Here is a 25,611-nt window from a genome sequence, read left to right on the forward strand (position 1 = left end):
ATCGCAATGGACGTGTATCTTGACCATTTCAAGAAAACTTTTACAGGCTATTATGAAAAAAGTTGCAGAATCCTTTTTTTTTTTTTTTACAAATTCAGTCATTAAGCTCCAGAAAATATAACATTTTAATAGAATTCAATCACTGGGAGGGGAAGCGATGTGCATTTGTAATTTAGTAGAGTGGGTTTGAATGGGTTAATAAATATCACTATCACGCGCATAGACTCATGCAACCAATCAGTTTGAGTGCGCGAGCTCGTCTCCATGGGAACAGGAATGTTTACGCTGATACAGGAAGCAACGATTGTTCTGGTGAGTGCCTGTCTGTGGTGAATATGCTTGTTCTAAAATTACTGTATATGCTTGCACAAATGAATGCCATCTTAAATCTTACTCAAATCACATTGTTTCATTTTCCTAATGGTTTAAAGCAACCAAATATTAGGTAAACGTTTTATTGAAGAAGTTCTTTATTCAGGTCATAATTGTTTACGAATTACAGGCTATTTATTTATCTTGCTCTTTACCTTCGTGCTGTGTATTTTGTAGGAATATATATATATATATATATATATATATATATATATATATATATATATATATATATATATATATATATATATATATATATATATGGTTACTCTTTATTTTAATGTGTGCTTGTTGCAGTGTACTTATAATTTAAGTACCGAGTAATATTATTTAACCAACGTTACACCTACATTACTACGGCTAACTAACTTACTATATAATTCATTGCTTTTAGAATAACTTAGTAAGTACATGTAAAATGCGTAACAAGAACACCTTCAAATGAAGTGTTACCGTGTATTTATTTACAGCTAGGTTCCCTCCAGTATGGACTCACCGAATGCACGCCATTGATGAGCTTTTGTGCTTAGCTTTGGAAATAGCGGCATCATGGACAATTTCCAGCGCCTACACTCTGTGTGGAATTTAGTGAAGGAAAATGTTCCCTGCTCTGAGCTTCCTGAGATCCGAGCTGTACTGGGAGAAACACTGATTGATACGTACGCAGAGTTGTATTCAGAGGTAAATAAGTCATATTTATGCATCAGACTGGCAAGACAAAACAAGTTGCTGAAAGCACGGATATGGTAGGCATACAATTAAAAAAATAACTGCAAGGTCCAGACTACATAATTCATGTCATATCCTTTTGTCAGACCCTATATTTTCCTTTTGAAAGTTAAGTGGAAACATCCCTCAAGGTGGTGACTGCATATATTTAATAACTTAAGTTAGATTAGGGTTTGGTAACATAAAAAATAATAATAATAATAATAATAATAATATTTTTGAATCTTTTAAACATTTGTGCTTTGTAAGGCTATACAAAAAAAAAAAGACCTCAGAGAGCTTTGCCTGTTTAGATCATGTTTGGCACATATAATTTTGTTCTCTGAATTCATATGCATTAGTGTTTTATAATTTTATGCTCTGAATTACAAAAAGTCTCTTATGCACTGTTGTGTAACTTTAAACCGGTTTTCAATTACAGCGCCCAAGAGTGCATTATCTCGCAGCTCCTAAGTGCTGCATGGAATGCAAACCTTACTCGTTTCAGATCCGACTCTTAGGAAGATAAATTGTCTTTTACAAACTGCATAGGCTATCACTATATGCAGAAAGCGATGTGCATATGGAAATAGTGGGTGGAAACTTGTCTATGGAAGATGTATGTGATTCCTCCTTCCTCTAAACATTAAATAGGATTTATGACCTTCTGTTTAAAACCCCCTCTGCTGTTCATATGGACACACCAGATAAGGACTTCTGAATGTGTGTTGAAGCTAAAAAAATCAACGCAAATAATACTAGTAATCATGATAATGAATTATCTGAGCAAATGTAACCAAGGGCTTCATACCCTGTCAGTAAGTCTGGTGGTTAACAGTTTTTGTATTTTTCTCAGTGCAACCTTTTCACAGTAATATTTATAACTAATATGATGCAAACAAAGAACAAAACTAAGAATCTTGTTTTTCTGTCAGTTTTCCTCCCTCCCTTTCTCTCTTTTGCCTCAGAGCTTATCTCTAAGAACATTTATTCAGTAAAAAGATGAAAGTGAATGAACAAGAAAAAAAAAAAAAAAAAAAAAAAAAATTTTATATATATATATATATATATATATATATATATATATATTATATCAAAGTTTGCATTAGCTCACCTACATTTTTAAGCCTGCATCCTCACAGAAATGTTTGTCTGTTGGCTCTGCACATCAAACCTGGTTCTGCAGAAGCTGCAGTGGAAATACGAAGAAGCTGGCCTGTGTTCAGCAGAGTTACTTAGGCTTGAAGTTGGTTTCATGCTGGCACAGCAGGATCAAAATTCTCAGGGAGCTGGTTTTACTCTTCCTTGCATTGCCTTCGACAAGCTTTGAAGTGTATTTGCAGTGTCCAAGGGGAAACTTGAAAGTCCCAAGACAGGTGTGGAGTTTGGTAATAGAGTGCAGACTTTGTTTTCCAGTGCCGTGACAGGCTTTCGTTTCCCTCTCTGGCTTTTCACTGCATGTAGGGCATTTGTGAGAATAATACGTGGATTTTCACTCAAATTTCCACATTCCTCTTCAACTCAGCTGAGATTAGAGACACTTATGATGGGATGTTAACCAACTGGCTGTGTTTCTCTAGTTGTAGAGCAGCTTGTAACAGTGATTTGGAAAGTGCAAGTTTTTATACAAAGCTGAGCCAAACAGCGTTCTCCTGTAACACTTTACTCTGCTGACCTGTTCTAGGTGGAGATGTGGGAGGAGATTTGGAAGGAACTCCGTTGCTCAGAGAAGGGCAGCAGGCCAGAAGCCCCCAAATTCCCTCTGGCTGACCCCCCGGCTGTTAAAGAGCTGCTAAAAGCTGAGATTCAGTTGTTGCTGCTCACATTGAGGGAGAAGGCAGCCAGACAGGGCAGGTGAGGAAGATACAGCATTAGAACACTGGTACTCTACTGTTACACCAACAGACATCAAGCCTCAAACATTAATTCATATCTATTAAAACTAACAAAATTAACATCAAATATTATAACTCTGTGAAACTATGGGTGGATATTTTTATAGCCTATATAATCTTTTTTTTTTTCATTAAAAATTATTAAACAGTGTTAATTAGTTTACCGAGCATTGGATGATGGGTAATCTTAAAAAAAAACAGATAATAATATTCAATATCAACAGATACTCTTCTATTTAAAAATAGATAAAAAAAATTCAATTGGATCAAAATATCTTGCCTCCCTACAATGCAGTAATGATTTGATGTAACAATATTACTTATAGTATTAACTGTAACTTGTAGTAATTTTTAAAATGAACATTTGAGATATTCCATTAAAAAATCTGCAGCTGTTAAGTCTCCTTTAAGGATCCCATGTTATAATTGCTTTCCTTCACTTGACAGATGAATGTTCTGACCTTAATGAAGACCTCAAGTATTCTTTTCAGCCGACTGGGAGTGAGGTCATATGTCATGGCTTTGCTTTTGCAAAGAAGCATTGCTTTAAAGAATGCTTGCTAATAAATCCTTGACTTTTAAAGCTGAAGAGCAGACATAGGAACACATCACAAAAGGAGTGTTTTAGTAAAATGAAGTGAATCAGTTACGTCAGCAGTAAAGAATATGCTTGGTTTGTTTGACATGCCACGTTCTGTTTGCCTTTAAATTTGTAGCAATTTATGATTACATTTCATTTTGTTGCCTAGTGACTTGTCTTTCTAAGGGTTCTTTGTTACAACACAGGCTTTTTGTGGCTCCTTGTCTAATATAACAAAGCACTGGGAAGAAGATATTTACAGGTATCAGTCAGGCAGGAGAGGCGGTCTTCTCTCAGCTACCAGCTCGAGAGTGAAAAGAATGTCTACACAAGATCTTCTTTTGAAAGGTTTTTAATGTATCACTGTCTCACAAAGAACACATTATTAGCGAGGATTTCACGGGTTTAACAATTGACATTATTCTTTTCAGAAGCGGTAGATCACTTTTTGGGCTGATTTCTACTTAAAAATGTAATTTTTATAAAAATAAAAAGCTCTCTTTTCAGCCATGGCTTATCAGGAGCAGGTGTTTAGCAAGTTCAGCCCAACAGAAAAAAACACTTTAATTTTTTCTCAAAGTGCTGAAACAAATTGACTCCGTCAGCCAGAAATGAATGTTGCATATGAGTGTTGGGGTGTAAACTTGTTTGGTTTCAATTTCAGCTTATGTTTGTTTGTAACCAAATTTCTTGGGTGACGTCATTTAGCTGTTGATCTGCTTTGAGGACAAATCTGGATTACTTTTCTTTCATATTGCTCCAGGTTTGGAGCTTTCCCGCCACCTGATGCTGGACAAAGCAGGAAATCGTTGACTCAATACTGTTTTAATGGGCAAGAAAGCTTTTGAAAGGAATTGATTTAATGGATCTAGTTAGCGCCTGATGGCCTTTTGTGGTGTAAGTCCTTGTCTGTGTGATTTGTTGTGGCTGTATGGAGTCGAGCTGCACCTGTGTCTTTATGCTAGGTCTCCTCCGTTCAGTGGGCATTGAAAGAGAACCTTAGCTCATGTGTGATACTTTAAAAGAGAGGTTCTTAAATCTCTGGAGAGTGATACCACAACAATCAGCGCAGGAAGGCTGGAAAGAGATTGTTGTGTGAAAGTTGTGTGCACTGTGTATTTCACATGTAGGTAATTTATCAGTGCAGATGGAGGGGTGGTTTTGAAAGGGCCTCTTTTTTACTCCGATACACTGAGGGATTTTGCTTTTCTCCTCTTTTTGATGTGGCGTTTCCTCTGTGCCATCTTTGTTGGCAGGAGTGGGTCTCCTCCCTCCTCTGTGAACACCGCTAAGCTGCTTACTGGTCTGGGCCCACAATGTAGCCTCTGTTCCTGTCAGGACATCCCCTCTATATGAGCCGAGCAGAGAAGGGAATTAGACCTCTGCTTGTATCGCACGCATTCAGTCAGAGATGCTTGTTAATGTCTTCTGGATCTTTTCATCTGGCTGCAAAAGTCCCACAAAGATGTAAACTGTATCCTGTCAGTGCTAAAGAAGAAAGCGGGGAAGATGTGAGCAGGGGTGTGCTGAAAGTGATACACAGCTTTACTGTCTGCGTAATGACTGCGAGTGAGAAAGGACCATCTGCTTGCCTCATCTTTGTTGTATTTCTGGCTATTCAAGTGTTTTCCTGTAATATAGTTCTTCTGCCTCATATGTTTGTATTAATAGTTTAAAAGGAAGTAGTTAAAAAGTTCTTGTTGTTTATAAAGGATTGAATGGAAATGGTTAATAACGGGTAAACTAAAGCTGTCAGTCTGCAATTGTTAACACATTTAAGCTTCAATTAAGAAGCATTGATTTAATGCATTTCCAAATGCAAACCTTTGTTTAGTTTACAATAACATTTCAAAGTGGACTGTAACATCTAGTCCAAGCTTGATTTATGGTTGGAAAACTTGGCTGAGGATGAAAGGCCTTTGCTCCCCTGTTGTGTGTTCACTTGTGCCTTCATCCTCTCTCATGCACACAGTAAGGCTGTATAATATTGCTGCAAGGACTGAGAGAGCTAAAATATCAACATTCTGTAAGGCCTCGACACCCAACCAGAAATGCTTTCCTTTTAAATGATATTATAATGATTTTGTATATAATTCAGCATCTTTGTTCATTTTTAGTGCACTCTTAAACAAGAGAAAATCAATACTATGGAGAAAGAGACTCCCCAAATAGCTTCTTTACATAATGAGACACAGGAGCTATTTTGCCTTAAAAGACCTAACAGTGCATTTATTTGTAAATTAAACCCAATGAAGTCAAAGTTTCTGTTTTATCATTTTAACAAGGCAAATCACTGTCTGGGAGTCACTATGGTAGATGATCTCTGCAGGCACTGTCCACTCTCACCATTCTTCCATTCTCAGTGTCAGTAAATGTGTCTCAGGGATGAAGAGGAGGTCATGGCCCATTACAATCCTTGTGTGGTGAGTTACGCACTGAGCAGCAGTAGCACACAGAGACAAGGGAGTCCACGCAGCCGGTGTGAAACCCAATCACCTTCCAGACCACCATCAAGTCTGAGCGAGACTAGAAGCAGGTTGGTGTTTCAGAAATGTGTATCTGTGAGTGTGCTTGTTCAAGAATAATGTTGATAATATTGATTAATACTCTTTTCAGGTCAGTCTCCAGCCTCTCGTCTCACTCCAGTTGTGAAGAAGAAATCAAGGCCTTAAGACACAAGTTAAACATCACCCATATAGATGAGGTTGTGGCCCATCTCAGGTGAGGGCATGTGGTCTCTTTAGTCAGTAACTGAACATTTTTGCACCCTTTAGGGAACTGTGGGAAGGGACACTATTCAAAGGGTCTCTTTACATGAAAGTGAAGAACTGAATCACTTTACGAAGTTGTAAGGAAGTAATTTTGCTGTCTTGTTGTCTTTGGTGGTGTATTCTCAGCCTTTATCTGCGGGAAATATTCCTTACATATTTGCATTTTTATCTCTGGGGGACCATCAGAATAAAGTGTTTTCAACTACTATTCTTTTTTATTATTATTATACTGACCTCAAACCGAAAATTCTAATATTTGAAAATATATTCAAATAGAAAACAGTTATTTTAAATAGTAAAAATATTTTCAGATTGTACTGTTTTTGCTGTACTTTAGATCAAATAAATGCTGGCTTGGTGAGAATAAGAGACTTCTTTAAAAACATTCAAAACCTTAGGGTTCAAAAACTTTTGAGTGGTAGTGTATATGCACAGCACCCTTCAGAAAGCTCACTTCAAATGCTCTGCCCTTTGGAATGAGTAGATCACAGAAATACTCATTTCAAATGGAAGTGCGAATAAATGCTATTATAACTGAGGATAGCTTTGAGCTTATTATGAAAACTATGAACAACACAGTAAATGTCAGGCCTAATTCCATGCATTCAACAAACACAATTACTTTTTTATCAAGCAGATAACATTGGAATCATCTGTTTACACCCGAGGCTATGTACACAATGTAATGACTTTTTAGCCAGCAAGATTGTCCGTTTGCAGTTTGATCCTGTTGCGCAGTGAAGTTAATACTGTGGAACATACATTCCTCAGGGCAGAATTCTCCCTTCTTTGCTCAACATGTGCTCATGCTGACTGTGGATGCAGACCAGACACGCTCCTTCTTGTGCAAACATGCTGTTGTGAGAATAAAGTGTTGGACTGCCTCACCGTCCTTGCTTTTTGCCTCTTTCCAAGTCTGCTCATTCTCTCACACACCTTCATCTAGGACTATTTTACCTACTGCTGGTTTGAAATCGCCGTCTACATTTTAAATTTAAGGTTGTTTGTAAGCTCATACATATGCTACCAGTCAAATGTTTGAACAGACTTGACTGAACTAGTTTCTCTTGATCTTAAAAAGCTTTTCATCTGAAGCCATAAGTTTAAATGCTTGAATTTAAATTGGCTTCAAAATAAGTTCATTTGAAATTAATGAATTAATTAGTTCACATTATTTATGAAGTTATAATGTATTTATTATAAATTTTTTATTATTATTAAGTATTTATTATTATTTAATTATTTTATTTATATAAACTAAAGGTTTGAAATTATTTAATTTTATTTAATCAAATGTATAACATTTTATAATTAATTAATGACATTTTATTAAGTAAGTAATTAACAATATAAATGTATTTATTTATTAAATACCATGTGCTTTTAATTACTAATATGACCATTTCTTACTGCCTCAGTACGTTACAAGAGAAGAGACCCTCTTGAAGTTCTCTCTCACCCTGTCCTTAAGCCTTTCTCTTTCAGTCCAACTTTCTAGAACTCTTCCCCTTTTCTCTTCAGACCCCTCGCTCAACTCCTTACCACTCTCTCTTCCCTACCTCCCATCCTCTCCTTCTCCTCCCAGCCAAGAGGAAGGCAAACAGTACGTCCTGCTCAGCGGGGCAACAGGGTATTGAGATAGAGGGAGGGGAACTGAAGAGAGCCACCCAATCTATCCCTCCATCAGAACAAAAGACCTCATTGTGAGCAAATTAATACCAGACCCTGACATAAGCAAGATTCCTTGGCTTTAATAGAAAAGTGAAGGGAGTTTAAGTGACTACAAAGGTTATGTAACAGAGAAGTAGGCCAGTTTTTCGGTCCCTACTTATCTGGAAAAGAGTTCACGGTGCAGTGTCCAGTTCAGATAAAAACTCTTTTTACTGATTTAACTTGTTTAAGAGTAATTCAAGATGTCAAGTTTTGTATGAAGTAGTTAAATGAGAAGCAGTCCCCTGTTTCTTGGCAGTCCATAATGGAGTAGAATGTAGATAGTTCTTTATGGTTGCCATTATGAACATTATTATTTGAATTAAATATATAATACCACTTAAAAAACTATGTCTTTTTTGTTTGTTTGTATTTTTCCCAATCCACTTAAAGTCTGTCGATTTAGACTACATACTTTATTTAGATCCTTTATAATAGAAGGTCTTGTTTGATTGACAGGTCAGTCATAACTGAAGAATCTGAAGCACTGAAAAGAGACGTGCAGATCCTGCAGGTAAGGACTCATTTTGCCAATAAATACTGGTTTTGGTTGCATTGAATAACATGTTTTGTATCTGCATTGGGAGGGTGCAAGAAAAAAAAAAAAAAAAAAAAAAACCTTTTATATATATATATATATATATATATATATATATATATATATATATATATATATATATATATGAGCACTTTGTGGTTTCTGCATAGAAAAAAAATGCTTTCAGATTGGTCAAAGTTTAGATCTCCCTTTTGACCTGCACCATTTTTATTTTCTTGTGAAAGAAGTATTGGAATGAATGAATGAGGCATTTATATAGCGCTTTTATTGTGTATTGCTGTACAACCAAAGCGCTTTACAATCATATACTAGTATATACATGTATTGCAAGACATACACACAAGTTTCATCCTCATAAGACTAGTGCAGATCATAGTTCATTAATATGGTAGTTTTTCAAACCCAGCTCTGATTGCTGTAACCCTGTGGAACTGCTTTTGCTGATTAAACAAACTGCTTATTAATTGTTTTCAATTATCTTAGCTTGGTACAAATGAAAAATGTGGATTGAATTTGTATATTGACTCTCCTTAAGTTTCTGCCTTTGAGAATGAGACAGCTGCCCTTATATATATTTGCTTATATTTTCATTAAGAAAAAAATCGCAGTGCTTTACACAACAGTGTCCAAATAGTGTTACCTACTATAATAATCTCAACAGTGCTTTTATTTGCTGAAGAAAGTAAATGCAAAAATCACTGCTATGATGATACAGTATTGTGATTGGTTACTAGAATCAGTGTTATTTGGTATTATTCATATACTATTAATGATAGCTTTTTTTATTTTCAATCTTCAATTTTAGTTTAAGATATAGTATTCTTATTATTTTGTTTTGTAATAATAAGCAATTCTATCCTTAGCAGTAACAGTGAAAATATCTACTAATAACAACGTGTAATTATGTACAGAACCACTAAGTTCTTACTTCTATAATTGCAAATTATGATCACTAATGTAAAGTGTGAAATAAAGAACAGTTGTTCCTTTTGATGTGATACACATGCAGCTGGCAAATGGATAATCATGCATCAGCTACCATCATATGAGCAGCATATGTTTTTCATAATGGATCACTGAGCATTTCTACTGTCTGAAAACTCATATGTTAAACTAGCTCTTAAAGATCCAGAGATGATTGGTGCAGGACGTTTTCCATCAGTGCAGGTAAACATTGATCTCCTCTCAATCAGCCAGAGGAGCTTCAGGTTTCTACTGAACCTAATCTCATCCAAACTTCAGTTTCTCTTCTGGAAAAGTGCAGAGCTCAGCCACAGATGCAAAGCAAATGAGAGCACCATTTGGTTTTGTTTAACACATACTATTTGAAGCATTCTATCCGGACGACTGGACACATACAGTACGAATCCAGTCCACCACCCACTGTGAAATCTCATCCTGCTACCAATAAGCATCACATATGTTCTGATTAGCTGTGATTGCATCATGTAACACAGCAGTTTCATGTTTGAGGTGGACAGACAAATTCTTGCTGGAAACTTGCCTCATCAAACTGCGCTGCTCTTGAAGTTCACCTAAATCCACAGGCAGATTATTGACAGTGCAAAACCAGGGCATAGTGTTCCCTCTGGACTGGAATGTGTTCTGTCACGTACCATTACATTTGATGCTGAAAAAATTAAACGGTTCCTCCGGCGTACAAAGTCTTTGGGGAGTAGTCAATTTAATCTGAATGCTGTTAATCAGAATATTAGTGCCAGCCAAGAATTTAATGTTTGATTTAGACCAGTCGTTCTCAAACTGGGGCCTGGGGACCACTGGGGCCGCAGCACAAAGGGGGACATGAGATGGCTTTGAATTGTTTAAAATAATAAAACAGCTTTAAAATAAGCAAAAACTCAGCACGTAAACTAACGTCATATTTCTAATGAGACAAGAACAAGAACCACATGACCAGGATTTTCATATTCTTGGAAAACTTGGATAAATGTGGAAATTTTGAAAGTGGGATAGACCTGGAAAAGTCATGGAAATTAAATCTTTACTGTAGTTTTGTTCAGTTTAGTTTATTTGTTGCCAGGGGCAATGAACATTAATAAACATGTCTGTAAATGTGCCAGAATAAGACAAAATAGCGATTTTACATCTGTAGACCCCCTTTAGACCTTGTGAGATTTGAGTAAAACTATTGTTAAACACAATCATGAATGAATGGAAAATTAATGTCAAAACGATACTGTTATGAATGCATTGCTTATACTAGGTGATTAAACTGAAAAATTTTATGAAATTATGATTTTAATTTGTTTTCATTTTAAATATTTGCCACAGCAGTGTTTTGAGATACTGTTACTATTATTTGTCTTGTTTGTTGTGTTTTGGTCATTTTTATATGTGTTTTATTCAATTAAAGTTGGTTTATTTAGTTTCAGTCATTTTAGTACCTCAATATCAAATGCCTTGCCAACTAGCTGAAATAAATTCTATTTTGTTTCGGTTCATGTGTTCACACTTAATTTAAGGTCCAGTACTCGCTATTAACAAACCGTTATCTATGACTTCTGCCTCAATAAATTCCTAATTTGCTGTTTATTAATAGTTAGTTATTAGTAAGTTGTTAAGGTAAGGTTTTGGGTAGGATTAGGGATGTAGAATATGGTCATGCAGAATATGTGCTTTATAAGTACCAATAAGCAGCCAATATCTTAATATTATAAAATAATATAAGATATAATATAAGAAAATATGAATATGAGAAAAGCAACTAATAAAAAAATTAATTGTGAGAATTGTTCCCAAAATAAAGAGTTACAATTTATGTTTATTTTAAGTATTTATTAATTTTATTTTTTAGTTTTAGTTAATGATAATAGGCCTGTTCCATGCACTGACATCGACTCATCTGACCCTTGGCCATATTGAGTGTGGAGGGAGTGTGTCAGTGGGCATCCTGTCTCCCTCTGCTCTTAGATTTCAGTGACCGGCCTCATAACTGTGGCTGTGGTATTTCTTTTCCAGCTGGATTCTGGGTTTTTTTTCTGCTGGCCACAGACCGCAGGGCTAAATTGAATAGCGTCTCGTACGCTGGCAGTGAGGGCGCTCTCCTCAGATAGTGGAGCTCTGTTTGTTTTTGTTTCATTTTAAAGGATGAGAGTATAATGCATGTGCTGGACAGTAAGCATGACTCCACATGATATAGCAGTGACTCAGAGAAATTAAACTGAGGCAGCAGGCAGATTGGTGTATTAATAGTACTCCCTGCCATACAACATGTGGGCTAATGGAGATCCATGTGTTTGCAGCAAAAGTGTGTGTTTGGAGTTCAGTTTTAAGAGCTCAGTCTCAGTGGAGCAGTGCTGTGTGAGCTCTGGATCTGCTTCAACCACACAATTATAATGAAGCTCCAAAGACAAAGCCTGACTAAATCTGTCACTTTTTCCATTCTGAATTTGATAAATCTTTCTTTCTTTCTTTATTTTGTTGTTGTTGTTGTTAATCTGTAAAGCAATTCGGTCATGTATCCTAATGGATTTTGATTGAATTGTCAGTCATAATAATAAACAGGTTATATTTTTATTAAAAAAGCATCAAAATACACAGAAAATCTAGACAATTCTGTGACTAAGATAAATTCAGTCACTAAGATTTTCAGCTTTTTCAAAAGAAGTCTCTTTTAATCATAGAAGCTGTATTTATTTCATAAAAACATAGAGTGAAATATTATTTCACTTTTAAATATTCTTTATTTTGATATATTTTAGAATGTCACTTTTGATTGAGTATAACACTGTATTTTAAGGTGTCCTTGTTTCACGTTACATGTACTTACTATTATAATAACAATTAATTATAGTAAGTATAGTACCATATTGAATGTACTTGTTGTACTTACATACATAATTACACTGCAAGGAAATCTTCAAATAAACCAGCCATCCTAAGATGGTTTGCGGTTTTGCTGCTCTCACAGGGTGGTCTGCTGACTGGTTTTAGAGGGGTTTTTGTTTTCACCAGGTCAGATTGAAAGACTGAGTCCTCAGCTAAACACCAGCATGGCCAGACTGGGAGACTTTAATAAACCAGCAGAATCGGAGTAGAAATCCTTTGACTTGTTTTGATGTGTTTTATCACAGGAAAACCTTGAGACTGAGAGAGCCAGTGGTCAGACAGAACCCAGTGTAGCAGGTATGTGATTATTAATCTTGAGTTTTCATGCAATTCTGTCTCAGACAAAAGCCTACTGACAGACTGAACTAAAACAAGACTGCATGCTTAACTATGCCCTGCAGTCTCTTTTGTTGAGCCGTCCTACTGCATCATTTTTCCTAATAAACATAACGTCATAATGACCATTAAATGATCTTGTTATAACCCTTTACAATTCTCCAGATGTGAAGTGGCCTTTTGAATTGTGTGTCACCACCATCTAGTGGTTCACCACTGAAGCACGTTTTCCTGTTTAACTCCTGGCTGATGAAAAACTGTCAGTCTATGTGTAATGTGCAGTTTCTTTGGATTGTATAGACAAGAACTAACCTAAACCTAAAAACTAAAACAAGATAAATTAGTAATTCTGCCATCTCAAAGGAAAATGGTTTTCCAACCACTCATAAGCACGACTTGTCAGTAAGCATGATTACAATCTTTAATCCACAAAGGTCAATCTACTCAGACCAGAATGCTTTTCAACGAAAGTAATAAAGCAGAATTCTCTCTTTTTGAATAGAATAGAATATTCCCCAAGGTGATCGTGAAAAGGTTTGTGGTGAAACAGACTACCCATCACTGATTTCTTGTTTTTTCTTTTGGCTTTCAGAGCTCAAAGAGGAAAGGAGACTCATTCAGAGGAATCTGAATGAACAGAGTTTAATAACCAACAACACAAATAATCAGAGAACAAGAAACCCACACATCCACATAAGGTCAGATCAGCTTTCTAGAACTGAGAAAAATGCAAAGCCCTGTAGCTGATCCAAGGCTCTTTTGGTGTGTGTGTGTGTGTGTGTGTACATTTAAAAATGTATGCATATGCTATATACTGTACATCTTTTCTTTTATAGGGAGACATGCAAACCTGTTCGCTCTGAAAATGATTTGGAAGGACCAATACCATTCAACTCAACAGTTTCCTATTTGAAACCATGTCCACCCATAGACTTGAACCACATCAGGAATGCTCCGCCACTAATGAGCACCCCAAGTGCTCAGTCCACAATCCACATTTCTGCTTTGAAACAAGGAGACAAAGACTGCGAGTACAGAGCAAATTCACTAAGGGCTTCAACCTTCAGACTGGTCCCAGCAGCCTCGGTCCAAGCATCCGGTTCCATAAAAGACTTATTCCTAAAGATGGAGGTGACTAAAAATAGTGAGCTAGTGTGTCTCCAGCCCGCTCCTCCTGCAGTGCAGAGAACAGCCAGCAGGGGACAGAAGGGGAGCAGACGGCTGTGTCTTCCCCAGTCTGAAGGACTGCTCAGTTCTCTGTGAGAATCACTGTCAGACATCCAAACTGTTCAATGCACATAGGTAAAAAACACACAGTGATAAAACACAAACCACAATCTGATCTTTAAAATAAACTTTATTTACCATTTCAAATTGAACAGTTTACAGCTGACACGACAAAGACAATTTCAATGCTGTTTGGCCCTAATATTGAAAAGACACATGGTTAGATACTGTTTGTTTGATAAAGTACTGAGCTCATGTCATTCTACTTCAGTTTTATATTGCCATGAGCACAGAAGTACACACACACACACACACACACACTATTGTAAAGACATCACTTCTTTTAGGATGCAGGACATGGGAGAGGAACATTTTTTTTTGCATTATTTTCTGTTGCTTTCAAACATATTTTTAAAGTGTCGTAACACCATGAAAATACACGATACTGCTGACATTAAACAAAATAATTCTGTTTTTTAATTGAAATATGCTGATTCTATTTATAGTTTTAATACATTGATAAAACTGGCCTCAGTGGATATTTCCATCTTGGACCTAGAGGTATTTGTGTTCATAATTTCAACCAAATTCTAGTATTTTGAAGGTGCATTTTTTTTTAAGGTGTATGCCGTCACAATTAAATTTACATTAAGAAATATCCAGGCCAAATTTGGAGCAAATTCCATTTAAAAGTGTTCAGTTCTTCTCTGAAACATTATCTTACTATACCCAAATAAAATTCCGTTATTAAATTTTGATCATTTTAAATGCTTTTTTTTTTTTATATAAAAAATTGGCATGTGTCTAGGTAATTAAACGTGCTTTCTCTGCTTCCTTTCCTTTTTGTGCATAATACATGAAAACTGGATCACAGGTCGACAGAAATGCTCTTAAAGGGTTTGCAGCACTACAAATACACTTGTGTACAATACTGAGAGAAAATACAGCTACTGTATAGACTGTGTCCTTCTTCATCAATAAACGATTTCTGTTTGACTAGACACTGATGTAAAAAGCATTGCTGTTTTTTTTTCCAAGTTTCAGTAAAAAGCCTTCGTTTGGCAATGAGTTTGAGATCAGCTGGCTGGAGGAAAAATGTAGTGTCACTGAACATAGCTAAAAATGATGGTAAAATACAGTTTTAGTACTATAAAAAATAAAAAGGAAAAATCTCTTACAAAGGTAGATTCTGCTTGTTAAATGGAGAAAAACGGATAATTACATACTGATTAAAATTACATGACATCAATAGTGACAGTAACATGAACTAGGTTTGACTCAGCAGTTGAACGTCCACTACACAGAACACTCTGTACACATAACATTAACTACGTTACAATAAGAAATAAAGTAAAAACCAAAAAATTAACCCTACTACAGCAACCCACCCTGATAAAAACAGAAAACACAAACATACACATCAGTGGAGATTTTTTTTTTTTTTTTTTTTTACATTACTGTACAATGGAGAGAGGTGGGGAACAGTGCAAGAACGGCACTGATGCATAACATGTCTATTGTTAAAAATAGTTTGTGTGTCAAGGTCAGCATCACAGTACCTAGAGACAGACACATGGTCTTCATGCCATGTCAAGAAAAATGAGAGGGCTTCAATCTTGTGCATTAACATTTCCGACAGCGATTAATCATAATGTAGCTACTGCGCACATAGCCAGCTAAAGTGAACCAGTAAATAAAAGTGCTGTTAGTCTCACTTCACCTAAACTGCTGCTCTAATCTACTGCACTAACTGTCTAACAGAGGAAAAGCTAGAGTACACTTGTGCTAAGACCAATGAACCTCTAACTACTCCCCTGAGTGTCCGATACCTCCTGTTAGGCAGCAGGGTTACTTTTATTCTTCTCTCTTTTTTCCCTATTTCTTAAAGTTAGATTGTGTTTTGTATATTTTTGGATTAAAAAAAAAAAAAAAAAAAAAAAAAAAAAAAAATTATATATATATATATATATATATATATATATATATATATATATATATATATATATATATATATATATACCTTCATGCAAAGATTAATAAAATGTACAAATAACAATGACGTAGACTATTATGCCATCAGGTTTTTGAATAATGACTTTAACTGTGACCTGCTCCATCATTTTGAGTCATTTTGGCCCAGTGAAAGAACAATCTCAAACAAATATCAAAAACACTTTCAAAAACGTATTTGTTCATATTCCGTTACGAAAATCGAATTAAATGGTGCTGTCATGAAAACTGATATCTTTTGATAGAATCTGGAGATTTATTCGAGGTTATGCTAAATAAGACATCAATTACATGTGTTTACGGTGCATGTATTTATACGCTCTTCTTTTAGCAGTCGCCACTGAATGACTTTCCTGAGGTAAAGGTAACGTCATGTAACATTGTTCGCAAGCTGTTACATTCACGTTTCAACATGATTACATGAGAGACGACAAATTTAGTAAGTTCTTTCAACATACCTTCTGATGTTTAATTTATTTATTATTTATTATTTTGTGCTATAACTAGTAGTAAAGAAAACGCGATGATCATTTCTTTCGCTCCATGCTGCCTTTAAACTGAGGCAGCTTTAGCGATCTATGACATCAAAATGAAGTTCGAATTTCTAAATTAAATTAAGCTAATTTAAAAGATGAGACTTTGTATTATCTAACTTCGTATTATCAAAATTAATGCAACAAAGCATTTCTTTGCCTCATTCCGACTCAAAGTGAAGGAGCACATCACATATTGCATTTCTCCTCACACAACACAGGAGAGAAATACCAAATGAACTATTTTGTATCGACTATATACAGAGATTTACCGTTTAATCAGAAGTCTCAATACGTGATGCGTCAGCACATTAGCAGCTGCTTTGCCAGACTCCCTGTTTAAAGGCGTCAGGCGACATCCCAGATAAATTCACAGTGTAACCAGGACTCTTCATCCATGTATACGTGCCACTACAACCATATGCATCACAAGGGGCCTTGTTGAAATGTCACTGGAATGATATGATTCACAAGTTCACGCTTACAAATAATTAGCTGAAGTATGATAATGCGTATTTGGCGTGTTGTCCGGGGAAGGGCTCCGAGCTTGGGAATGGCCTGAACCTAGAGTACCCCCCTCCTCGTATAAGTGTAAAATGAACTCGAAGTGAGGAGATGGGGTGGAGGAGGAATGCTGATAAACCATCAATGGACAGAGGTAAGTCAGCTGTATTTATACTATGGTGTTGATTAACTTGATTGTGCTCCACCGGTGTTTGATTAGGCTAAGTATCTCACGCGCTCCTCCCGAACCTTGTTAATAAACCATAATTCCGCGGCATCTAGCCATACCAAAAATATGACCAAAGTTCTCCATACCAGTATATCCCCTTTCTACAAAACCAAAACGACACAGAATGCACCACATTATCATAAAATGCTGTGGTTTCTATTGTAAAAATTGGATAGTTTGACCTTTTATTTGTCTAATAAGTCTTTTTAATGTTGTTTTAAAACACTAGGCCAAAAAAAGCTGACTTCCCCAACGATTTCACTAACTAACCACAGTGATTTTTGACTGATGCTATGTTTACTTCTAGTCGTTCAACATGCAACCTTGAGTTACATCTTTTGCAGTGTTTCGATGACACGACCGTTCAGCTCAGCACAGCCAGATGCCTTTAAATGACACATACACACCAGTTCAAGTATCTTAACACATATAGACAACAAAAAATACACACAAACATACCAACTAAATCAGAACACAAAGGTCTGTGCACGTTTTTGGTAACATGCCTCTTTTTCCATGTAGAGCGGGGTTAGTGTGCATACTACAGTACTGAATCTAATGAGGAACTAGCTGCTTCTGTTATCGCACACATGCTCCCCTCGCTCAGGAGATGCCTCGGCTCGAGATGCCCGGAAGACTAGACAGATTTGGCATTTCATGTGGAAGTTCCTACATGAAAACCCCTCTCCTTTTTGTCAAATACTCAACATCAGCAATAAGTCATCTCAAGGTGTTGGAAAGGTTTTGCAAAAAAGCAAATTGTGTGTAACCCTGAGCATGGGCTTGAGAAGTTATATGCCTCGGTCCAGATACCTCAGTCAGTAAAAGCTTAAGACCAAATATCCTTTGTTTTGTATATGTGCTCTCACTTATGAAATAAAGTTGATATTCTCCTGGCCTATGCTTATTGGTATCAGCCAGTCTACTTTGCCGGTTAACAAAAATGTTAGCTCCAAAATTGAGTGGAAAACTAGTCAATGGATAACAGACTTTTTTGCTTTGTAGTTTTAGGTGGATTTTGAGTTATTATGATGTTAAAAGGTCATGTAACATGCATTATATTGTGTACCTGCATTACATTGACCATCAGCCACCCTGCTCTCAGACATCTACATTGGCCGTACTGGCTTGTGAATGAGATGGTCCACAAACAAGAAACTGAAAATAACACTCCATTTAACAGTGCTGTTACAACATTGCCACAAAGAATATTTGGTCTTCAGCTATTAAACCTGACCAGCACTGCCACCACTATACACATGAGCCAAGTCCCACTGTAGCTCCTGCTGCCGCTACAGTCACATTTCCAGACTACTCAACACAGAGTGAAAATATTGTACAATGCGCTATATACACACTGCGTGTATGCAAACACTTCCTTTTACATGAACCTCTTTTTTTTTTAAGACTGCAGTATTAAATTAAGTGAACAAAAAGAAAAAGGTTTTGGATGACAACCAATTTCTCTAGAGGTTAGATTTCATAAAGCCCTTACAATATGTAAAGGTCTTCAGTGAGAGTGGCCTGTCCCGCAGTGTGGGAATGGGAACCATCCTGGGGGGAGGGTTGGGAGGGGCTCCTCTATGCGCTTGGTGAGGGGTTTAATGTGGAGCCGTTGCTTCCTGGGATGGTCAAACCGATCTCATCCTCTTTCTCCTTGAGTTTCTCTTTACCCTCATCCTTCAGGTCTTCTTTGAGAGGGCACACCTCCACTGACTCAGGGCCTGTAGTGGCGTATCGGCCCTTGCGGTGCTCCTGGAGAGCCGGGCCCCAGTCTGGGTCAGGCTTCACAGAGTTCTTCAAACGCTGCAGAGGTAAGAGTCGATTGATCAACTGTTGTGATGTAGGATTGACATATTTTAAAGCTAAACCTACATCATTTTTCAGGAAAGTAGTTGTACCATGATTAACTTTTTTCTTAAGGCATATTTAAACCAAGAACAAAATGTAAAAAGCAGACCAGATATTCAATAGCATGAGCAAAGAGGAAGTTTACTCCAATACTATAGGTGGCGCAATGCACTGGCTGCTCCGACATTTTCAAAATAGTAAAGAAAATCAAGTCTGTACAAAACATCCAGAATAAACAAACATTAGAGGTTAAGTAATAATGAAGTCATTTTTTATGCTGCATCGGTAGATGGTACAATACATTGAAACAAGTGCAGAAGCACGTTTTAAAGGGATAGTTCACCCAAAAATGAAAATTCAGAGCTTTCTGACCCTGCAAACACAGCAACCCAACTACCACATTTAAGACCCAGAAAGGTAGTAAGGAAATTGTTGAAATAGTGCATGTGACAACAGTGGTTTAACCATAATTTTATGAAGCTAAGAGAATAATTTTTGTGCACAAAGAAAACCCAAATAACGGCTTTCTTTAACAATTTCTTTTTTCCTGTGTAAGTCCTTGGTGCACGTTCACGAGTGTACCATGATGCATGTGTGAGATGCTGCTGATGGCGTTCTGATGTAGAACATCCATCTCTCTTAGTTCATCGTCTGTATATCCTAGTTCAATTAAGTAGGGTTGGTCAAAAAATTAGAAATCGAAATCTTCAGACGTGTTTAGGAAGACTGTTTTATGTACAGCGTGCGCCATCTTCTGTTTGTCACAAGCCTGCGTCGTGGTACTCTCCTGAACGCACAGCGGAGACTGACAGGAAAGAGAAAAAATATTGAATAAAGCTATTTTTGTTTTCTTTGTGCGCAAAAATGATTCTTAACGATGTCCTTACTGCCTTTCTGGGCCTTGAACATGTCAGTTACATTGCTGTCAATGCCATGTCAGAAAGCTCTCGGATTTCATCAAAAATATCCTAATTTTTGTTCTGAAGATAAACGCAGGTCTTACGTGTTTGGAACGACATGAGGGTGAGTAATTGATGACAGAATTTTCATTTTGGGGTAAACTACAACTTTAAGTGATAATGACAGCTTTTTAGACGGAACACATCTTACCTCTAAAAATGTGGATCCTTCAGACATAGCAATCTTGAACAGAGCATAGATAGGTATACAGATGACTGAAGACAAAGCCATGGCAAACCCAATGATCAATGACCAGCTGGGGTATACATAGTCATTGTAGGTAATAGGCTTGTACTGTATCACGGTGAAAATCAGAATAAACTGTGAAGAGACGAAAACCAAAAAAAAGGATTCGATTGAGTGTTATGGAGAATATGTGTCTAAGTGAATCAGAAAAACCTAAAACAGACTGTCACTCACAGTAATAATGAAGGGCGACACAAATCTCCAGCAGATCCTGAAGAAGATTGGAGGAGGGAAGCCTAGCATCATCTCCACATCTCTAAAGTAGTTCTTGTGGCCTAGGTGGGAACACAACATTGAAATGAACACCTCACTGTACATCCAGCTACTGTGGCCTTTAAATAGAGCATGTAGAAAGTGACTTATTAGAGGACTTACCATAGACATACATTATACAGATGCACATAATGCAAGAGATGACGACCAGAGAGAAACTCGCAGCGTAGTTGTCCATAAGCAGCAACCAGTATATTCCTGCCTAAATCACACATAGCATAACAGATCATGTCAATCCATGGATTAAGGATGTCTTTTTTTGTTTGCTCATGTGCTATTGTGATTTTGTTACTAACCTGTGTGGTCAGTGGCACTCCCAGGAGGAATCCTATTATAGCCACTCCCAGTGTGACATAGGTTTTATTTTTGATAATCCAGTCAGTTCCAATCTCATCTACTACAGCCGTCACCAGAGTCTCCAGTAGACAGAACTACAACAGTGAACAGAAGACTTTTTTCATGAACTACTAGTTCAAAAAGGACATTTCCTAAATAAATACTAGTTCTGGTAAAACAAGTAAGGTGAAATTTGTAGGTAGAAATGTAAATACATAAATAAATACATGAATAAATAAAAATATACTACATAAAAATAAACATAAAAAGAGAAGAGGAAAAGATCTGAAGAGATAAGTAACATTCAGTTGCTGGGAGCTTTTCATACTTTAATCTTAAGAAATACCAAAAACCAAAAATAGACAAAATGTTGAAATTATCCAAATTATAGTTTGAATAGAGTCCTATAAGTGGCAAAGGCTGAATTTCACAACTGATCAAATGCTTGGTGTCAGTAAGACAGTTTATTATTTTTTTTCCATTTATTTCCATTTATTTTATTATTTTAAATTGTAATAATATTACTCCATGTTCCTAGGTTTACTACATTTTTTTTTATAAATGCAGCTTTGGTGATCATCAGGGAATCCTTTAAAAAACTTTTTAAAAACCTAACCAATTCCAAACTTTTGATCTGTACTGTAATTGCAGAAAACTGGAAGAAAGGAAGGACATATAAAAATACCTGAGTACCAAGGCCCAATAAAATAAGCATAAAGAAGAACAGCAGGGACCAGAGTGGTGATATTGGCAGTAATGTTAGGGCCTCCGGGTAGGCCACAAACGCCAGGCCTGGCCCGTGATCGGCCACCTCTGACACATCCACCCCCAGATGATGAGCCATGAATCCCAGGATGGAGAAAATAACAAAGCCAGCATACACACTGGTACCACAGTTGGTTACACTGATGATGATACTGTCTCTGTTTAAAAACAGACAAATAATTTGTATAATTATTAGTAAGTCTGCAGTCATATCAGAATTTAAACTGAAAATCTTTCATTCCTTGATTTCACATAACACAAGTTAGAAGTTCTATGCGTTTATCAGTCCCAGCCACATGGGGGTGCTACAGAGTAATGCATGCAAGTCATCAAGCACTCAACATATTCAAATACACAAGTGTTTTAAAATGACAGAGAAGTAGAAAAATAAAGGGATCAAATATCTATTACCTAAAACAGTTATTGTGGAACTTGTTATATGATGCCATGGTGATAAGACCACCCCAGGCACAGCCCAGTGAATAGAAAATCTGAGAGGCGGCATCCCCCCATACCTGCCGAACACAAAATATATAATTCTAAACATAATATCAGAGATCAGTTGCAGCTACAGTATGAGCAGTTGAATAATGTACTGACCTTGGCATCTAGAATTTTCTCCCACTGAGGGGTCAAATAGTATTTGATGCCACTGACGGCTCCTTCCAGAGTGATTCCTCTGATGAAGAGAATGGTCAGCACCACATAAGGGAAGGTTGCTGTGAAATACACCACCTGATGAAAGACATAACATTAAAACTCAAAAAACAAAACAAAAAATCATACATGTAGGTATGGTAAGCAGTGCTATTTCAGTGTTACATCATTTTGAGTAAGCATTTTAATATCATATTCTATACAGCTTTCACTTTTTTCCCTTTAGCTTATATTGTAAAAAAATAAAAATCAGCTAGTTGCCAAAAATTTTTATCTAATATTCACATTTTATAATTAGGTCGGAGGAATGGATGTTCAACTCACCTTGCCTGATGACTTGACTCCTCGAATTAGACAGAGGAACACAACTACCCATGATACAGCTAGACAGCCCAGGATAGGTAGACGCACCTCCCCGAAGTTCCCAATACCATCAGAGATATTCAGCACATAGTTCCTGAGAGGGCAAAAGCCAGTAATAGAGGAGTGTGAGAGACTGCAGATGTAATACAAAGCATAAACAATTCACTCATCAAATTTATCATGCTGATCTAAGTATTAATTATTATTAATATTTTGTCAGAGCTTGCCTTTAAGTTAAACACATTAGAGCACAGTCCCATCAAAAACAACCTCATCCACACAATGACAGAGTTTACAGAAGGCCTGAACAAGGTCTTTTATACCACAGGGACAACACAGTCCAGAGGGCACAAGTCATTTCCTAAAGATGTTAAATCTCATGGTCAAAGCCTTGTATTCTCTGACCACAGGCAGTAAAGTGAAGCATTCATTCCAAACCACATACAAACACATTCACACTCTTGGAAAAACAAAACATTCTGTGCCTTTCTTTCCCATTGTCTTATGTCATCCTACATAGTGTTCAAAGATCATTCAACAAACACATCTGTCAAGTCAAATGCACAAAGATCCAAACATAAAGAAAAAAATGCAAGACTCCTGCAAACATGTATTTATTAGCAGCTTTGAACTATCAATCTCTCAGGAATTTTCCAAACTGATGAATAATGGATGAATAATTGACTATATAATTATCTTGAGATTCAACTCTTGCTAGCATTTAAACTTTTTTTTTTGTCCTGTTAATTTATTTAAAGATACATTTAAACTGTTTTAAGTTCTGTATTTAACTTAATTGTAATATTTTTATTCTTGTCAACAAAAGAAACAAATTAATTCTTATTTATTATACTACTTATTATGTCTTAAGAAAATGGTAAATTATCAACGACTGCACTGCTTATTAATATTTGAAAAATATTTGCCACATTTAGACTTACGTGGTCCAATCAACATACAGAATATTTTATTAATGATCCATTATATATATATATCTGTGTGTATATATATATATATATATATACACACACACAGATATATATATATACCATTTTTTTATATTTAAATAATTATAATTACTACAGTAGGATACACAGATGAATCGACCTACAACGGTGTGTGTTTACCTCCAGTACTCTTCACTAGGACTGGTTCTTTTGGTGCGGTTGACTATCTCAGTCACCCCTGACAGGACCGCAGACACATTGGCGAAGGTGGCGTTAGCTCGTGGAGTGCTCAACACTCCAGTGCAGTCAGGAGTGTTCCAGGGGTTGTTACAGTACGTCCAGGGCAGCAGGTTTGTCATGGACATGAAGAAGTAATAAAATGCAATGCAAATCACCACATTGTAGTAAATCCCAATATAGGTTGAGACCACCATCATTCCATAGCCCACACCTTCAGGGAAAGAGAACCAAATTACAAATTGGTTAACGGATATTAAGTTTTGAAAACCCAGAAACCAATAGACTGATAGATCTGTGAAACCTGTGATGTATCGGATTTGAAAATCAGATTATTTTGAAAAATACTGAAATATTGCTTTGCAACACAATAAAGCATTTGATCATATTCTGCATTTCCCAATTTCAGCAGTACGTGCAAAACATACCATCCAGTAGGTGGTGTATGTTTTCATGAATTAAACATTATGTGGTGGCAGTAGAAATACTGAAATGAAACAAACGAAATGAAACGAAATGAAACAAAACTAAGCCATACTAAATTAATCGAGTGACTAAATTAAGTGAATAAATGACTGAAGGAAAAGCTGGCTGTGGAAAAAAATGTTTATCCTCATTAAAATATTCACAAAAATGTAATTAATTGATAATATATATATATATATATATATATATATATATTTGTATGTCTGTATTTTTGTCTTCATAAAATGTTTGCCATAATGACTAAAAATTTAACTAATATCTATTATTAAAGTAAAAATGTTTAGACTTGAAGAAATTATGAAGGAGAAACTGGCGCATTTAGCATTCACATGGCACATTTCTAAACCAAACTCAGACCACCTCTTGATTTTGTGAGGAGTGTTTAGATATTCCAAGCCACCTTGAGGTGAAGAAAACACTGTAAGAGCGTATGTTTAAAAATCATCACCAGTTTAACATGTAAAACAGGTCATGCCACACATTAAAGGGCAAACCAACCCACATAGATTTAACCATGACTTGTTAATTTTCATTGAAATTTTTTTCATTTTCACACCTCCTTTAACAACCTCATGCTCACCTTTAAACATGGGGCTGACCTTCCAGACTCCCAAGCACCCGAGGGAGGTGAATTGCCCAAAGGAGAGTTCCAGGAAGAACAGAGGGATGCCACAAAACACCAGCATGATGAAGTATGGGAACATGAAGGCACCTGTGATACACAAACGCACACAGTGTTACATAACCATTTCATCCTGACACATTAGTCTTCTAGCTAAAGACAGATATGTAGGTGTTCTAATTTACATAAATAGCAGGAAACAAAAGTAGTTGACACAAAGAATAGCCATTGTCTATTTTCGAATATATGGAGTTCCCTAATGCTTACGCACATAAGTGAGTAACACCCGATGTTACACAACAGATCTATTTGACTGGACGAGCTGTATAATGGTATGGAATGTGGATTCATTGCTTTGTGTATTTTAAATACAAGGGCGGAGTATGGCCCTGGGCAATGGGGTTGATGTATCAGGGGCCTCAAACTGAGGGGCCCAAAGGAGCCCAACATCAAGTAAGGCACTTCATTTTGATACAGATAGGTGAACATTGCTTGAATTATAATATGGATCTAATGAAATGCAATGAGTGATCGAAGATGCATACAAATAGTTCAAAAAAAGCTGCTGGTGCCCTATGGCCTAAC

General features: G+C 36.4%; 2 protein-coding genes across 7 annotated transcripts in view; one reads left to right on the top strand and one right to left on the bottom strand.

The window, feature by feature from the left end:
* Window positions 1–193: 193 nt before the first annotated feature.
* Window positions 194–14,476, top strand: ccdc24 (coiled-coil domain containing 24). Of its 2 annotated transcripts, none has more exons than XM_059501651.1 (9): window positions 194–312; window positions 843–1,053; window positions 2,765–2,934; window positions 5,939–6,091; window positions 6,172–6,276; window positions 8,496–8,550; window positions 12,690–12,741; window positions 13,373–13,478; window positions 13,617–14,476. In XM_059501651.1, the coding sequence occupies exons 2-9, from the start codon at window positions 922–924 to the stop codon at window positions 14,041–14,043; spliced, it is 1,200 nt and encodes a 399-aa protein (XP_059357634.1). In that variant the 5' UTR covers window positions 194–312; window positions 843–921; the 3' UTR covers window positions 14,044–14,476. The 2 variants fall into 2 exon arrangements, with proteins under 2 accessions (XP_059357634.1, XP_059357633.1); XM_059501650.1 differs by lacking the exon at window positions 194–312 and adding an exon at window positions 336–445.
* A 2,953-nt stretch (window positions 14,477–17,429) lies between these two features.
* slc6a9 (solute carrier family 6 member 9) overlaps window positions 17,430–25,611 on the bottom strand; it is a 51,246-nt gene continuing 43,064 nt past the window's right edge. For all 5 annotated transcript variants that reach the window (XM_059501656.1, XM_059501657.1, XM_059501655.1 and 2 more), the window contains 11 exons: window positions 24,985–25,116; window positions 23,862–24,132; window positions 22,696–22,828; window positions 22,315–22,449; window positions 22,126–22,229; window positions 21,635–21,872; window positions 20,910–21,044; window positions 20,716–20,815; window positions 20,515–20,615; window positions 20,245–20,415; window positions 17,430–19,089 (listed from right to left, as the gene is read on the bottom strand). In XM_059501656.1, the coding sequence (XP_059357639.1) occupies window positions 18,865–19,089; window positions 20,245–20,415; window positions 20,515–20,615; window positions 20,716–20,815; window positions 20,910–21,044; window positions 21,635–21,872; window positions 22,126–22,229; window positions 22,315–22,449; window positions 22,696–22,828; window positions 23,862–24,132; window positions 24,985–25,116 (1,745 nt within the window). In that variant the 3' untranslated portion in view covers window positions 17,430–18,864. The remainder of the gene's footprint in view (window positions 19,090–20,244; window positions 20,416–20,514; window positions 20,616–20,715; window positions 20,816–20,909; window positions 21,045–21,634; window positions 21,873–22,125; window positions 22,230–22,314; window positions 22,450–22,695; window positions 22,829–23,861; window positions 24,133–24,984; window positions 25,117–25,611) is intronic.

The sequence above is a fragment of the Carassius carassius genome, chromosome 20 (genome assembly GCF_963082965.1).
Source record: "Carassius carassius chromosome 20, fCarCar2.1, whole genome shotgun sequence".
NCBI lineage: Eukaryota > Metazoa > Chordata > Actinopteri > Cypriniformes > Cyprinidae > Carassius > Carassius carassius.

Coding starts and splice junctions, on each gene's coding strand:
- ccdc24 (XM_059501651.1), top strand. CDS start 922: ATGGACAATTTCCAGCGCCTACACTCTGTGTGGAATTTAGTGAAGGAA. Junction 6,092..6,171: donor CTGAGCGAGACTAGAAGCAG/GTTGGTGTTTCA, acceptor TACTCTTTTCAG/GTCAGTCTCCAGCCTCTCGT. Junction 6,277..8,495: donor GAGGTTGTGGCCCATCTCAG/GTGAGGGCATGT, acceptor TTTGATTGACAG/GTCAGTCATAACTGAAGAAT.